The sequence below is a fragment of the Chanos chanos genome, chromosome 8 (genome assembly GCF_902362185.1).
Source record: "Chanos chanos chromosome 8, fChaCha1.1, whole genome shotgun sequence".
Taxonomy (NCBI): Eukaryota; Metazoa; Chordata; class Actinopteri; order Gonorynchiformes; family Chanidae; genus Chanos; species Chanos chanos.
Window position 1 is genome coordinate 28,842,522 of NC_044502.1, and position 16,798 is coordinate 28,859,319.

At 39.5% G+C, this 16,798-nt stretch overlaps 3 protein-coding genes across 3 annotated transcripts; all 3 read left to right on the top strand.

Moving 5' to 3' along the window:
- Positions 1-238: 238 nt before the first annotated feature.
- Positions 239-5,535, top strand: slc22a6l (solute carrier family 22 member 6, like). The gene is made up of 10 exons (XM_030782450.1): positions 239-670; positions 1,085-1,188; positions 1,471-1,625; positions 1,898-2,066; positions 2,150-2,273; positions 2,616-2,731; positions 2,980-3,194; positions 3,611-3,719; positions 4,062-4,265; positions 4,945-5,535. Exons 1-10 carry the CDS (start codon positions 278-280, stop codon positions 5,036-5,038), a joined length of 1,683 nt encoding a protein of 560 aa, XP_030638310.1. The 5' UTR covers positions 239-277; the 3' UTR covers positions 5,039-5,535.
- Positions 5,536-7,485: 1,950 nt separating this feature from the next.
- Positions 7,486-8,463, top strand: cox8a (cytochrome c oxidase subunit 8A). Its single transcript, XM_030782266.1, has 2 exons — positions 7,486-7,633; positions 8,062-8,463. The coding sequence occupies exons 1-2, from the start codon at positions 7,514-7,516 to the stop codon at positions 8,170-8,172; spliced, it is 231 nt and encodes a 76-aa protein (XP_030638126.1). The 5' UTR covers positions 7,486-7,513; the 3' UTR covers positions 8,173-8,463.
- Positions 8,464-9,884: 1,421 nt separating this feature from the next.
- On the top strand, positions 9,885-13,781 carry otub1a (OTU deubiquitinase, ubiquitin aldehyde binding 1a). The gene is made up of 7 exons (XM_030782307.1): positions 9,885-9,930; positions 10,699-10,760; positions 11,130-11,228; positions 11,376-11,494; positions 11,795-11,879; positions 12,137-12,331; positions 13,434-13,781. Exons 1-7 carry the CDS (start codon positions 9,885-9,887, stop codon positions 13,629-13,631), a joined length of 804 nt encoding a protein of 267 aa, XP_030638167.1. The 3' UTR covers positions 13,632-13,781.
- The last annotated feature ends 3,017 nt before the right edge of the window (positions 13,782-16,798 follow it).

Below are 16,798 nucleotides of genomic sequence, written 5' to 3' on the forward strand. Positions count from 1 at the left end.
TTTGAAAGATGTCACTCTTGTTAAATGCAAAAGGACTTGTTAAATGTTAAATGCATGTTTTCACTTCTGAAAAATGGGACAACAGAATTAGAATAATAAACCAAGATTGCTTAGTTTTTCTTCTCATTTCACAGATACCCATCCCATACAGCCACATTAAGGCCATCTACATCTGCAAATCAGCAGGACAGGTTTGACAACTTGTGCTGAGCACCAGTTTTGATCTTGAAAAGCATAGGTTGATCTGTCTGTGAAGGGAATTTGGTCTCTTTGAGCCATGGCATTCGCGGACTTGCTGGAGCAGGTGGGCAGCATGGGACGTTTCCAAGTGTTACATGTCAGCCTTCTCTGTATACCCATCTTAATGATGGCCAGTCATAACCTGCTACAAAACTTTGTGGCAGCAGTACCCCCTCACCACTGCAACTCCCCTACCAACCTCTCCCTGCCCACGCTGGACGAGAGGGACAGACTGCTGGTGACTGTGCCCTTGGATGGACAGGGAAGGCCAAACAAGTGCCAACGCTACGCCCAGCCGCAGTGGTACCTCCTCAACAGTAACGTAACAGATGAGGAGGAGGATGAAACTATGCTGGATATTGAGTTGCAAGGCTGTGAGGATGGGTGGCATTATAACACAACAGAGATGGCTTCAACCATTATCACTGAGGTAGGAGGCAGTCAACAATAGCATTTTGATCATGCGTCCCTGATGTCCTTGCGCTGTATTAGTTTGTGAGATTTCTTGTACACAACATATCAATACAACCTGTCCATTCTTACCTTTGGGAGACATTTCTAACAATGTATACTAAAACAGAGGTTAATCTATAGAAATATATCGATATTAAGTGACCACATTAACGTCAGAGACACTTACTGCAGGAAAAAGGAAAATTCTGAAGGGATCATTTTGATCAGATGGCACCCGTGCCTCACCAGTGACCCTTGATAAATATGTTAAAAATGACCAAGAGCTTCTGTATTACTGACAAGAGGACAGGCCAAAGAGTATGATCTGCATGTTGTAAGGAGCAACAGACATGTTGTAGTAAGAATCTCTCTTTTTTTCACCTCTCCTCAGTGGGATTTGGTGTGTGATTTACGCTCGCTGAAACAAATGAGCCAAACTGTATACATGGGAGGCGTTCTTGTGGGTGCCATAGTCTTTGGTGGATTGTCTGACAGGTAGAGTTTCCTCCATAAAACCACTCTATATTTGAGAGATTCTTCCCTAACCACTTATTCAATGAACTGTAAAAGAAATATTCAATTAATTGCACGTGCCTGGGTAACCTTGCACTCATCTGAAGAGGCGTTTAAGGAACATTTTCAAACTTATGATACATTAGAATAAGACTTTTCCACGTGCTAGCTCCCTTTCCCCGTTGTGTAGCAGCTGCCTTTTGCTCTAATCTGAAAGTCCACCCAGGTTTGGTGCACACATAAGAGAATCTATCTTTGTCTCAGGTTCGGCCGACGATTTTTGCTCCTGATCTCCAACCTGATGATGGCTGTTGGAGGGACATGTACTGCCTTCTCCAACACCTTCAGCCTCTTCTGCCTTTTCCGTTTTGTCTGTGGCATGGCCCTCTCTGGCTTGGTCCTGAACTCCTTCTCTCTAAGTGAGTAAGCAGAACTGGGGAATGATGGGTATTGTAGAGGGTTGAGTATGTTTGGCAGTTTGACTTGAAGCAGCTGAGTTCTTTTAAGCTTTTGCAGTTTGTAAAGAAAAAACCTATATGAAACTCTGAGGATGTTTTGACAGATGGCCTGCCAGTAACATCATATATAGTGTAGAATCTGTTGATCTATGGTGGTGAGGTAATTGAGCTGCCAGATCTCCCTCACTGCCATCTAACCCACTCTACTGTTCTTTCTTCTGTAACTTTCAAAGTTGTGGAATGGATTCCCACGCGAGTGCGGACAGTGGTAGGCACAGGGACAGGTTACTGTTACACAACAGGCCAGCTGATCCTTGCAGCCATAGCCTACTTTATCCGAGACTGGCGCTGGCTTACTCTCGCTGTCTCACTGCCATTCTATGTTTCCTTTCTCTACTCATGGTAAGTACATAGATGTTACACATTTAAGTACTCATTTGCGATAGCCAACTGGTGTTGAATCTCAGGATCTTAAATTCGTGCAGGTGGTTCTTGGAGTCTGCGAGGTGGCTTGTTCTAAACAAAAAGTCTGAACAAGCAGTGAAAAACCTCCGAACTGTGGCACGGATCAATGGACGTCAAGCAGAGGGAGACAAAATAGATGTTGAGGTACATCAATATTCAAACACTGAATATGGAACACGGAACATGTAGTCTGTTAATCAAGCCAATCCTTAGTTTAGGCCCTTACTGATACCAGTTATCTCCATCACAACTTTTGGTTATGTTATATGTGCAGTAAATGGTGTATTTGATTAATTTCAGGACTTACTGCAACTGGTTTTATATGCAAAAAGCAAAATGTTTTTTGTGAATACTAACCTACACATGGCCTTAAGTGCTTGTACATACAAAAGAACAAAAGCTGTGCATACTAACTTGTGCATGTCACATCTTATTCTCACATCATGTTTTTTGTGTTTGTGTGTGTGTGTGTCTGTGTGTGTGTAGATGTTGCAGGAGTCTATGAAGAAGGAGATGGCCTGTTCACAAGGTACATACTCCGTTGTGGATCTCCTGCGCACACGGACTATGAGAACCATCACTGTTTGCCTCAGTGCAGTCTGGTGAGTTCCAACATTTCAGAGACTCCAGAGACATCTGATGCTTCTTCTACACCCTCTACCACCTTGGATATGCAGCACAAAGAGTAACGTTAATTCATGTAACAATATGGCGAAGGTTTGAAGATTCTGCACCATATTGTTAGGTGGTCAAAACTACACTTTGTGAATTACAGTAGCCTTAAATCAACTATCCATATAACTGGACATTGTGTAAATAGATGTTCCATTATTTTATCACTTACCTCTAGGTTTTCCACAAGTTTCGCTTACTATGGACTTTCCATGGACCTTCAGAAGTTTGGGGTGAATATTTACTTGATCCAGGTGATCTTCGGTGCAGTCGATATACCAGCAAAAATTGTTGTAACCATCTCCATGAGTCTGATTGGGCGAAGGCCATCACAGTGTGCAGCATTAATACTGGCTGGTGTAACCATTCTCATCAACCTGCTGGTGCCATATGGTGAGGAAAACCTCGAGGGGGGTTCGGTACACCGTCTTTATCACAATCCTTCTGGGTTCAGCAAATGTGAGGCTACTGAAGGCAGTAGCAAAGAAAGTGTGAATTAGCTGTACCAAATACTAGTTGTTCACTAAATATCTCGTTAGTTAAATGATTAGCCATTAAAAACAAGTGTAGTGCATATTAAATGAAGCAAGCTAATGTAACGTTCCAAAAACACTCTTTTCAAATGTGATAGTAATAATAGATCTTGATCAGGTCTTTTCGTTACCTCAACTCTGTGCTCATCCCATCTCTATCTGTTGGTTTGAGGATGGGTTTTACTGGAGATAGCAATGGATCAAAAGTGTAGGAGTGCTGTTTTCAAAGAGCTTAGTGTTCTTTGCTCCTCATGAGTGTTCTTCTCGTTTGTGTAGGTCTTCAGACATTGCGCACAAGTCTAGCTGTAATTGGAAAAGGTTGTCTTGCAGCCTCCTTCAACTGCTGCTACCTTTACTCCGGCGAGCTTTATCCAACCGTTGTTCGGTAATAATACTTCTCAAATTCTCCTCCTAACAACCTTCCGGTCCCACAGACGTGGTCCAACTGGCCAAGACAGTGTCTGAGACGAACAATGTTACATGGCATTCATCTCCCCTGTCTCCATAACTGTCTTTCGAATCAGTTAAATTACATTTTGTTAGTGCTCTATGTGATTTCCCAAGTAATATGGTTAAAAGACATGAGTAGCTGGATCAAAAGATATTAAATATTTGATGTTTTATATTGCAGTACTTCAATCTCATACTCAGTTCCCATTTGACGTCTAGCACTGTAAGGAATAAAAGTTTCGACACTCATATCAGTGTTTCTGGCCATTCATTTCAGGCAGAATGGTATGGGCTGGGTATCCATGATGGCTCGACTGGGAGCAATGGTTGCTCCCCTGGTACTGCTGCTTGGGGAGGAAGTGTCATGGCTTCCAGGCCTCATCTACGGGGGTGCTCCCATACTCAGTGGCTTCTTTGCCTACTTCCTCCCAGAGACCCTGGCAGCACCCTTACCTGATACAATCCAGGATGTGGAGGACAGGTGAGTGGAGCACCTTTTTTTCTCATTCATACTCTCTGATCTTTCAGCTGGAGTAACTGTAATGGCCACCAAAATAGGGGAAGGGGGTATAGCAGCACCCCCAAGCAGTTTCAAAAAAGACTGAGCTTGCTGGCCAGCCACATTAGCTAGCTAACAATCCAGTTTAATGTACAAAAGGTCAATGAAACTGTTTCTTCTTTCCCACCCACACTGCAGCCAAGACTTGCCCCTGGGAACAATTGCTAGTGTGAAAGGATGACACCATTTTGACCAAGTCGTGCTTTTTGGAAAAAAAAAAAAAAAAAAAAAAAATATATATATATATATATATATATATATATATATATATATAAATAAAATAGTTATTTTTTGTAGCACTTGTGTATAGAATAAGTTATGTAACATTCATATAAAGGACAAGAAAGGCAAATGGAGAGGAAAAAAATGAAAAATTTTGAAAAGTAACAAAAACATTACAGTCCATTTTAAGTGACAATGTTGCTTTAAATTTTAAACATCACTGGAAATATTTGCGGTTATGATAACAGAATGATAATTCATCACTGATACCGTTACTAACGTTCCAATCAGGCCTGAATTAAAAAACTGTGCAGTTAAAATAAAGGGTTATAGAAAATAATCATTCTGTCTGATTTGTAACATCTTGTCTCTCTTTCAGAGGAATCAGCAGGACAAATTCCAAAGGCTCAACCAAAAAGGAAGAACTGGCTATGAAGGACCATGTTAATAGCCCACTGAAAGAGACTGCTTGAAGTTAGACTCCTCTGAATATACATGGCCAGCCATTTTAATATCAAAATGAAGCTAGCATGGGAATCACCCATACTGTTGTCGCTTTAGTGGGCTTATGACTGAGGAACTACTGAACAATGGACATGGCAAATTTCCTTAAACTGGTCATAACTGACTTTAAACAATTAGCCTGTGTATTTAGTTTCAACACTAGTTTTGCATTGCTAACATTTATCCTATACCAGATGAGTATAGGAGTTTAATAAATTGTAAAAATGTTTGATTAAAGGTGCTATAGTGTATAAAATAACTTTCAGTGATGTTGTCTAGATGTTGTTTTAATGAATTCATTGGTAAGGATTTACCAGTTAACATTTTCTCCTCTATGAATACTCAATATGCTAATCTCTTAGGTGACAAGTTACTGCAGTAGTTGCATAATATTGTTCAGTAAAATGTCTTTTTATATTGTGGCATTTGTTGCATCAATAAAACATACAGAGGTTTGTGTTCCATATCTTCAGGTTCTTTATAGAACAGAAAATTCATTAACTTCATTCATTGTGCTGTTTTTGACTTAAAATTACCACATTGTTATTTAAAAGAAGTTATCACAGAAAAGCAAAAGTGAACTGGATCTAATGCCGGTAAAACTTGTTGGTTTTACGTAATACTCCAGTTTTGGTCCCAGCTGACGGACAATGACCTTTGTGCCTGTGTTCCATATTAGCTGCAGTGCATATTTGCTTAAATGGCACATCTGAATATTCTGAATGGCCCGTCTCATTGTTATTTAAAAGAAGTTATCACCCAAGAGTGAAAGCAAACAGGATCTTATGCTGGTAAAACTTGTTGTGACTGAAGAACAAATATACTGACAATGGTGAATTTATTACAACACCACAGAATACACAGCTAACATTTCCTATGTGTATAACTGTTTTGCCTAAAAAACACAAGTGGATCCATCTACCAGTCTTAAGTACATACTACTAATAAAAAGAAGGTGAATGGAATTTGTAAGAGCAGTGTACCAGACATCCTATTCTTAGATACTGTCTCCAATGTCCTCAAGAGTTAGCTTCAGACAGGGCAGGGTTTGTAGACTCTGAAACTGAAACAGTTCAGAGTGCTTCATTTAAATAGTAGTAGCATAATTTGGTTAAAGTTAGCTGGTATAAAATATACATTGTTAAGCTAAAATTGAGCATCAGTCTTATAGTAATGAACTTAGCTAGAAAGTTAACTACTGCACATTTTGCACTTTATGTATTGCTACTGTTTAAAACAAATGTTATACAAGTTTGAGTAACTAATTATCTATCTTCAACATTATCAGAGTTAAATTACCCTACAGAATATAAATAGCTTGTTAGTTGAAAAGGCCAGTTGTTAGTGCATATTCTGAGAATATCCTGAGATCAAGGGACTCAGGGACAATGTTAGCAAATGCAGCTTCAGCCTGCCTCTATGAGGGCATATGAGAACAGTGCCAACAAAATTACACAAAACTGACAACGCCATCTGCTGGGAGTCAGTGGATCTTCAGTGTGTTTTTTTTTTTTTTTGGGGGGGGGGGGGGGGGGGGGGGGTTATTTTAAAAGGGGGTTATTTTAAAAGTGTTTTATTTGGAGGCTCACTGTAACATCTAACTTAATGACAGTAAATTAGTCTAGCCTAGTTTTGAGTATGTTTTAAGTTATTTGAGAGAACAATGATTTTAGGTCTAAAAATACAATAGACTGAAAAATCAGGGTGTTTTATCAAAAACGGTCTAGGGTTCTAATAAACCCTGAGTTATTCTGAGCCCACATGTGTAAAGGAGTGCAGATCTCCTTTGGACGTTAAAAATGTTTACGTTTTGGAGTTTACAGGGTACATTGTTTTAATACCATCATGACACTCACAAACAAAGAAGAAATGAGGGTAAAAATATATATTAGAGTAATATATTAGAGCATCTAAGCATGGTTTCTCCAGTCTGTTCAAATCTGCAGTCGCAATGACACAGAAGGCCTGAACTAGGATGTGGGGACAGGATTAATGACACAGTAAAGAATTAAATCATCATTCAACATGTGATCATGGTTAGGTATCATGGCCATTACATATCAAGGTAGCAATGATATTTACTATAAGAGGTCATTTTAACACTGAATCTCACTATTACCCTGCAGTTATTACATTACTGGCACCTGTTTCTTTGCATATGAAAATGTGTAATTAACATAGGGTTATACTTATGGGAATACATTGTAACAATACACATCCTTAAAAAAAATGCCCTTTGTTTCTAAATCGATAATTACATATGTATTAAGAGCAATGGGACTCTTCGATTAAAAATTGAAACAACGTCAACTATGTCAACGACTACATCTCCCATATGGCAGCTCTTATTACCCATGAGCCCTAGAGTCACGTTTCCCAGAGGTACTTTCGTTTCCTCAGTTAACCGATCCTTTCTATCATTACTCAACACAGAGAAAAGCAAGATGTCCGGGTTCCTGCGAGGACTTTCTCTCGTCCGCTCCGCTGCTGTTTCGCGCGGATCAACCATAATTCAGCGAGCCAACGTTGCAACTAGGCCTGCTAAAGAAGTCATTGGTCCTCTTGTAAGTATTTGCAACATAAGTGGTTCGTGTTCGGCAAACTGTGTTGTCTGACCGCCATGTTGATATCCTTGGGCCTTAACGAAAGAGATGCTGTTTATTCAGATTAGCTGTAGCTAAAACTGACTGAGGTATTAGTCGTCTTGCCCAGACAGCAAGGTAAATATATGTAAATATATGTTAGCCGATATGTAATGTCCTAATAAGGATACTTGCCCATTTGCAGTTTACCTTCATTAGTAGCTTAGCCTAAGGAAGGTCACTAAGGCTTAGCTAGCTAGCTCGCTGCGGTATTGCAGCATCAGTTCACAGTGAATTATAAATCAGGTAATGACACATTGACAGCCCAATGTCAACACATTGTGGTTGTGAAAACTACCACAATGGCAACCGTACTTTCCCTGGTTTTAAATCGTCTTTTTTCCTCGTAGGAGACATCGGTTGGGTTGGTGATGTTCTCCTTCGCGATTCTGGGACCGGCAGGCTGGATCCTGGCCAATTTGGAAAGTTACAAAAACAAGGACTCTGCTGAGGCTGACTAATTGTTGGAATCATGGACTCGAAGCGTTCAGACCAGTTCCCTGTAGTCCAACCCGGGACCATAACCTTCATATCTTACTGTTCTCATTTGAAAATGTTGAATTCCAGATGTACGCAGGTCAATTCATTTACCTCACTACGGTGACACCGTTTACTTTCCTCAATCTTGTCACTCCAGTCTTTTACAAATTAAACAGTCTTGGGAATGGCTGTACCATGACCTGTATTTATGAATAACTGTTTCTCCCACTGTGGAGCTTGTTACAGTCACAATAAAACATTTAAACGTTTTACTTTGTGCTACTTTGTGCTCTAATGCAGTAATTGAGTTTTGGGGATATGTCATTATATGTGCAGATAATATGGTTAACTGTAGTAGTTCCATCTCTTTTAAATATCTGTGGAGGATTCTCACCTAGATTTTTTTGCAAATCAGAGGAAACTACATATAACGCAGGTACTGTAAAGCCAGTACAACCACAATGCTGATGGATACAATTTGAATGTGAAACATCCTAAGAGCAGAGAGGTGTTTACAGATAGAATTGCCCTTTGAACATGATACAAAAACTTTGGGAATGGCTTTCCATCAGTAGAGCATATATGACACCTTCATAACAAACCTACTTGTTCTGTAATTTCATTGTAGTACAACATTATTTGGCAACAACAAATGTTTTTGTTTGTCTGCCCATGCAGTATGTGTGGTTTAACATGTAGTTTAAATGTGCAGTTTTCCTGAAAATAAGCGCAGCAACAGTATAGGGATCAGTACCCCATTAACGCTTACACAATAATAAATACAGTTTATCAGCTTGAAAACAAAAGAGTAAAAAATAAGTTATAAGGTGAACTGAATGCACTCGTATAGCCCTAGGCTAAGAGATAGGTGGCATGTTAGTTCACTTTTTTCCCCGCGGTCTTTGGTTGCCCAAGAGCACTAATTGTAATCACAAACTTTTTAAATACATTTAAATGACTTTGCACTAATTCAGACAAGTTTAGATCTTTCCCAAACTGACAAAATGTGTATTTATATTTACTGACAATTAATCCAATCCAATAAGTACGTGTGTGGAAATCCAACTTTTGGAAAGCTGAAGTTTTACCCACATGTTGCCTTTCCAAATTACTTGTTCCTTTGTTTTTTCATATGTTTAGATATTTTGATGTATTCATTTGTTTGTTTGTTTTGGCACTCTTTGTCCTCCATTCTCATAAACACTGTAGTGTATGTAGATTTCCCTTTTTCTGGATGATAAAAGAATGAAATTAACTCTCGAGTTTTGCATTAGTGCTCGCTGTAGAATTTTTGTGGGTTAAGGATTATGCTCCTTTGACAAACTAAACAATTAAGCTTTTCCCAAAGTAATAGAGGTATGTAGTTTTTACTTTCTAAATACCTAGTAAAATACTCAAATTTATGAAATGTACTTTTAAAGACATACATGGGGAGTACTGGCCCTAAGATCATCTGGTTGGTCTGATCATTCTGATTCAAGTCGCAAGTTTGTCTTATAAATGTGAATGAAATTTATTAAATATCGTGGCAACGGTTTTATTCACTACTCTCGCCAGGGGGGAAAGACATCCTTGCTGCTGTCACAGGAACTCCAGGATCTATTCTGGTAAAATCCATTGTCACGACTCTGCCCAGGGGTCAACCCGGAAGTGTTTTAATTTTGGCATCAGAAAAGTGTAAGACTGAGGCAAGATGGCGGAGGAACCGCAAAAAGAGATGCTACAGAAAGAAATTGATGGTTGGTGTAAAATTATAATATTTTTGATGCCACGATACAATCACTTATGAGTTATGTCATACACTGGAGAGTAGACTAAGGAGGTGGGAAACTAATCTAAGTGACTAGTTAGCAAGCTACGGTTTGATTGCTCTCAGACTAATGCCTTTAGCACACATATGCTAGGTAGCACAGATCAGTTTATCGTCAAACAACTTTGTTAGGTTAGCTGACGTTAGTTTTGCTGTTGTTACGAGAAAAATGTAGCTCCGAGATTTGCAACCAACTTAAAAGTCCTAGCTAAAATGGGCGGGCGTTGTATTAGAACTACAGCGCCGATAACTTTCTATTTCGCGGCGTTTAATGCTGATGTTTTGGGTCGGCCACCAACCAACGCTAACACACACAGTGCAACGAGCTAACTGGGTAACCTAACACATATAGCTAATTATTATTTGCCGAGAATGGGATACTTTTTATGAAAAGTAGCTTTTAGTCTCATAAATTATGAACCAAGTGCAGGCTGCACAATGACCCGAAAACGTTGAATAACGTTCCAAAGTCCATATATTATATCGTTACTACTCCGCTGGATTCATTCGAACAACTTTGGCACTAACTGTTCAACTGAGTGGATGAATTGGTTAGTCCGTTTTAATTTTCACTGACACGACAGCATAGTTCCTCACTTGTTAGTACTGTCAGCAAACTGCCCCCCAGCTTTACGCGTCGCATTTCGGTAATATATCACGCTGAAATATGCATTTATATGCGTGTGTTTATTGACAGGATTGAATTGCCTCGCTTATGACGAGGCCATTATCGCTCAGCAAGACAGGATTCAACAAGAGGTACTGGATTTTAGGATGTTTATCTCTCAACAAACTCTGAACTGTCAGTATCTTTGGGATTATCCTTGAAAACCATGCAGAAGTATTCTGACATTTACATCATTTTATCATTAAACAGTATAATTCCTTTACACATTCATACAAGTTCCATAGGGTTCATATTGGTTCAACAAACATATGTATCACAATATCACATCACCAATAACCTGGTGAGAGATTCACAGTAATTTGAGGGTACTTTATGTACCTAAGTTATATTTATACAATGGAGTAGATGTATCAATAGGTAAAAAGAAAAGGTGTACAAGATCAGTGAATAAGACCATGTCTATGAATGTCTCTCTAAAACTAAATTGTCGACTTCTGCAGATAGCTACTAGCACTCCTCTCGTCTCAGATGTTCAGGAACTCTCCTCTCTGAAGGAAGAATATGCTCAGGATGATGTTGTTTACCAACTGAAAATAAAGGTAAGCGCTGTTTCCATCAAAACGTTTGATTAAGTTACCCATCTAATTTCAGGGCATAGCTGACAAATGTAGAATTAAAGCAAAAATGTTGGGATGTCATAGCTCAGTTATGTTTCACAATTAAAGCACTGACCATCTGTTTGACAGGATTTGCAAAAAAAATACACCTCTATTCGGAAGACACGGCCTGATGGGAACTGCTTCTACAGAGCCTTTGGCTTCTCACACTTGGAATCTTTACTGGGTGATGGCAAAGAACTGCAGAGGTAATAAAGAGACTGACTAGTAATGTACATTGTTTTTGTAGTACTTTTTATTTGTTTTGTGGTCAAATGAACATCTAAACAAATGAAGATCTTGTCATGGTAAAGTTTGTTGTTTTGGTAATGAAATTAAAGTATTTGCGAAAACTTTTGATATATCAGTGATGATTTCCAAAGGATTCATGGGTTTTTTCTTGTGATATCGTAAAACTGAAGGCTGCTCAAAACAAATGAACTGTAGCAATATGGAGAGGTCACTGATGCACCATGTCTACACAGTTTATAATGTGATTAATATTGCAGGTTCAAAGCCATTGCTGCCAAGAGTAAACTTGATCTTGTGAGCCAGGGCTTCACAGAGTTCACCATTGAGGACTTTCACAACACTGTAAGTCTAAGCGTTTGGCTTTTTTGATGCCATTTCTGAAACATATTTACTTTAGTTAATCTCTAAACATGTGATGATGGGGTTTTGTCTTAACTCGTATGGCATGGGGTTAGTATTTTAGCATTAAGCTTACCCAGTAGCTGGAGAAGTGTTTTTTGAACAGTTCAAAGAAGCTCAAATGCACACATTTCAGCTCTCATCAAATAAATTCACCCTACATTTATTCTCCTGATTTTTGTCTCTCTTTCTCTTTCCAGTTTATGGACCTGATAGAGTTGTGTGAGAAGCAGCCTCCAGTGGGAGACCTGCTCAGCTCCTTTAATGACCAGAGCGTCTCTGACTATTTAGTGGTGTACCTGCGGCTGCTTACCTCAGGCTTCCTCCAGCGAGAGGAGGCCTTCTTCCAGCATTTCATTGAGGGTGGACGCACCGTCAAAGAGTTCTGTCAACAGGTAAAGGACTTTTCACTCCAGGCCTCGCTTAAGGACAGTCTTGTGCCTTTCCGCCCCTCTCCCTCATTTTCACATAACAGCCCTACAGGTTTATGCTGTCTGATACTGATATTTGAAATGGCATGAAACACATCTAGAGAATGTTTTTTGATCACGGATTTTTAATCAGAATAATATTCAGCAGTGAAAATACAGCCTCAGAGTGTGGCAGTTACAGATTACGCATGGAGTGACAAGAGTGCTGTGCAGAGCATCCTGATATAGGGCTTTTGACATCATATCTGATGGACCAGTGGCATGATTTCATATTCAAAATAACCTTCTTCTTCTTCTTCTTCTTCTTCTTCAAAAGCACTGTATTTCAGTAATACCTGTGTTTAATTCATTCTCATCCTTCCCAAATAGCATTTCATCTGTCAAAACTGTGAGAGGGTTCATCCGGCGAATTGTAGTCTGCAATCTTCAAATTCAGAAGGCGTCAAAGATTGCATTATATTTGTGCTAATGGTCTCATCAGAAGTGGTTTCATTAGTATCCAAATCAATTAAAACATGAACTAGTATCAAGAGGATGTAGCAGTCTTTTTTGATCAGTTACCAGTATCTAAACATGCATCGGCATTGCTAAATCTTTTTCTTACATTTTCTCACCACAATAAAAAAACACCACCCTTTAGTCATCAGATTCCGTACTCTTGCAATGTACCACTTTCACCTGAAAATCCCAGATATGTACTTTACGGGATGGAAGACTGTCACATCCTCCATACTGTCATCCTCAACCCCACGCCATTAGCCATCCTCAGCTCTGTCATTTCACTCTCTTATCACCAGAATCACCCTATAACCCCGTCTTCTGCCAGTAATACCCTTGGCTATGCTCTCTAAGTGGCAGCTGATTTTAATTGGTCTGTGATCAATATATCATATTTCAATGCTTAAACGAATAAACTATCTTAAATTTTAGTCAAGATGAAAGCATTGTTGAACTGTTTCAGGAGAGCCAATGTAATGAGAGAGGTGTGTTAATGTAGTTCTTGCTAATATGACATCATAGAACCGATACAGGAATTAATCTGATTGCTTGCGCATCTCTTGACCAGGAGGTGGAGCCCATGTCCAAAGAGAGTGACCACATTCACATTATAGCTCTAGCCCAGGCGTTGGATGTGTCTATACTAGTGGAGTACATGGACAGAGGGGAGGGAGGCACTGTCAACCACCACGTGTTCCCGGAAGACGGCGAACCACGCATTTTCCTCCTGTACCGACCCGGTCACTACGACATCCTTTACAAATAATGTAAGGGAAAAAGGCTGCCGCTCTCTCCTGATTCTAACCGTGGGTTTCACATGGCTCCACTTTTAATACTGTGAAATACAAAAAGCAGGAGCTGAAGACCAGTCATCTCTACTTGGTTTCTCCAAAGACTCAAAAGCGGTGCTTGGAAAATGCAGTGACTCCAGACAATGGACATTGTACAGTTTGTTTTTTTATTATTATTATTATTATTATTTCCTTTCATTTGTGGTTGTACATGCAAACTATTCCCAGTGGGTTAGTCTTTTGTGGAAGAGTTTTTTTGTTCTTTTTGTCTTTTATTAAAGATTTTGAATTGCTTCTCAAATGTGAATGAATGTGTTCCTGTAAATATTTGGTCCTAGCCTACGCTTTTATGACACGCCAGACCTGTCAGTTGAAATTAATGAGAACTTTAAACTGCATTTATTAAAAAAAGGAGCAATATGTGAGGTAGGCACATTAAATCAGTAATATCTGCCTATATAGTATAATGGGCCTCCGAGTGAAGAGCAGTAAAGAAATCTAGCGCTGTACTATTCTAAGAGGCCATTAATGCTTCTCGAAATCACGGAGAATCCAGCGGATTGGCTTTCATGAAACTGGAGGGAAAGAAGTAACAAAGCTCCCTCACATCACTCAGACTTTAAAGTTAACGGCTAATTTTGTGATTGGACGAAGGCTCAAAGCATAGGCATTCCCTGTGTTTGGATACCCATAGGGTTCCACGGCACGTCTGAACAATCCCTCAGTGAGCAGCTGCCGCCGCAGTCCGCTGCTGCTGAACACACCCTGGGTGTCTGTCTTTTTTTCTTAGGTTGTGAGCTGTGTTGGATGAATGTGATCACTTTCCTTTGTGTTGTCACGCAGCTGGTATGGTCTCATATAATTTTTACAGCCAGTATTTTTTTTATGGTTTATGGTTAAACAAGGTCAAAGGAACTATGTTAGAGATTTACTTAAATAGCTGAGGGAGGCATTTTTGCCCATATGTGCCCTTAGCGGGAAGACGTCATGCCCCGATGATTTTCTGTTAAATTTTGGTGAAAGCGGTGACGTATCATTTTTCCCTGTGCCTTGCAATGCCACTTTGTAACGTTGTTTCCCCATGCACATGCCGTGTCCATGTATTTCAATCATGGGATATGTGTATGTATGCAAAAGGCAATGCCGATAAAAATTACATTTCTACTGACGCACGTATTTATAGAATAGAGGCCAATTAAATATATTACATCAAAATATACGTTTCGCCTGTAACAAATTATAAGTCACTCACCAGAATTATCAGGCAGCTAGTGGGCTGTGTAATGAAAACCATAACACCACATTATTCAAAGACAAAATCCAGGCAGTGGTGTATCTAAATGAAATGGACAATTACTTGAAAAAACAATTTTTCGTTGTTTCTCGAGCTTTATGTCTTTATGTCTTTGAGGTCTTAAAATGTTCGTTCCAAGGATTCGGTGGGCACGGGAATCTTCATAGTCAAACAAACGAGGCGGTACAGTTAAGACAAGCTGAAAGGTCTTTTCGCTCCACGTAGTCTAAAGCTCGGCCGGCCTTTTCCCATGCACTTCACTGTCAGCTTTGTTTGCAGCTGCAATACGCCAGAACTCAGCGACTCTTCAACTTGTTGAAAAGTGTCTCAGGGAATTCATATTTGAAATGAAAATTGCTGAGGGTTTGGTAGAATGGAAAACAAACTTTTCTTTGGGGGTCCTGAATCGGCTTTTTAGCTCAGTGAAGAGGTTGTCTAGTACAGAGCTAAGCAAGAATTTGCAGAAGGATTTAACACATCAAAAAATTCTACAGGAAATCAAAACAGTTTTAAAATTGTTTTATTATTCCAGGAGTTATGATGATGATGATGATGATTACAACTGTTGTTGTAAGAGCAGTTGGCAAACAATCATGAACATACATTTTCAGACAAAAGATTGGAATAAGGTGGGAAAGAGCTTGAACATATGATTGTTTACAAAATTCAAATAGCAAAATACATCTAATAAAATAATAGACACCAGTAACAATAAAATAAACACACATGTGAAACAAGCAACACATTTACATCAGCTAGAAAAAAGGATCCAAATTAACGAGAGTCTTGGTCCACTCCTGATGAAAGTTTTTTTTTCCCACAGAATGTGCAAACAACATCAGAAAGCTGTTGCGAGGATCCTCAGTTTAGTAAGTCAATACACCAAACAACAAACACCAATTAATGACCCGTTACTTCATTCATAACAGTCTTTATTCATACCTTTGTACAATTTCAGTGCAGATGCAGTGGCTTGTTTAAACACAAAGGTACAAATAAATATGAAGAAAAGAGCAATTTCAGGTGCATATTTAACATCAAGATAGAGAACAAGATGGCAGTCGCACAACGCATGGCCAGACTTGCATCCATGTCGTGGGTGGGCCAAACTCCAGTTCTGTTATCCAACCTCACAGAGTTGTTGTCAGCTGCCAGAGGGGTTCCACCTCTGCTGTTAAAAACAATGGCAGGCATAGTTCCACAAGGGGCTTTGACACAGAATGAAGCAAAGAAACAAAACGTAGGTACTTCAACTCAGGTTCGGTAGTGAACCCCACTGAACAAACACAAATCTTTTGGCCTGATGTTCTCAGTAGATCTTCACATAAGACACAACCCACGGAGAGATCCATCATTATTCTATTGCTTTTCATGTGTCAAAATCTAATGCCTGGTAAATCCAGAGTCACAATTTTCTCATAGAATATAATACTGTTTTAGGTGGATGTATTGTGGTTGGAAAATGGAAATGCAGGCAAACTTGAAACTGCGTGAAACTGACATTTGGCTGGCCTTGCAGGCCGCACATGGTTAGTGTCCGCCAATCAAAATGGTCTCAAGTGTTCAAAATCAACCAGAGCAAGAAACGGAGCGAGTGTGATAAATTCACAAAGGCGGCGTTTGGGACTTCTGTATTTTTTCACTTCATGAAATTGAACAGAGACAGGTATTACATGACCTCTGGAGTTTTGCTCAGGAATTAAACAAAGGGATTAGTTAACGCATTTCCTTTCTCATGGTTTATACAGAAGCAGGCAGGCGAGATGGCTGCAGGCAGGCTGGAGGGCTTGAGGCCGGGTGTGCACGGTCATGCAGGTTGTTTCAGGACAAGGAGGTGTTCTCAGGACT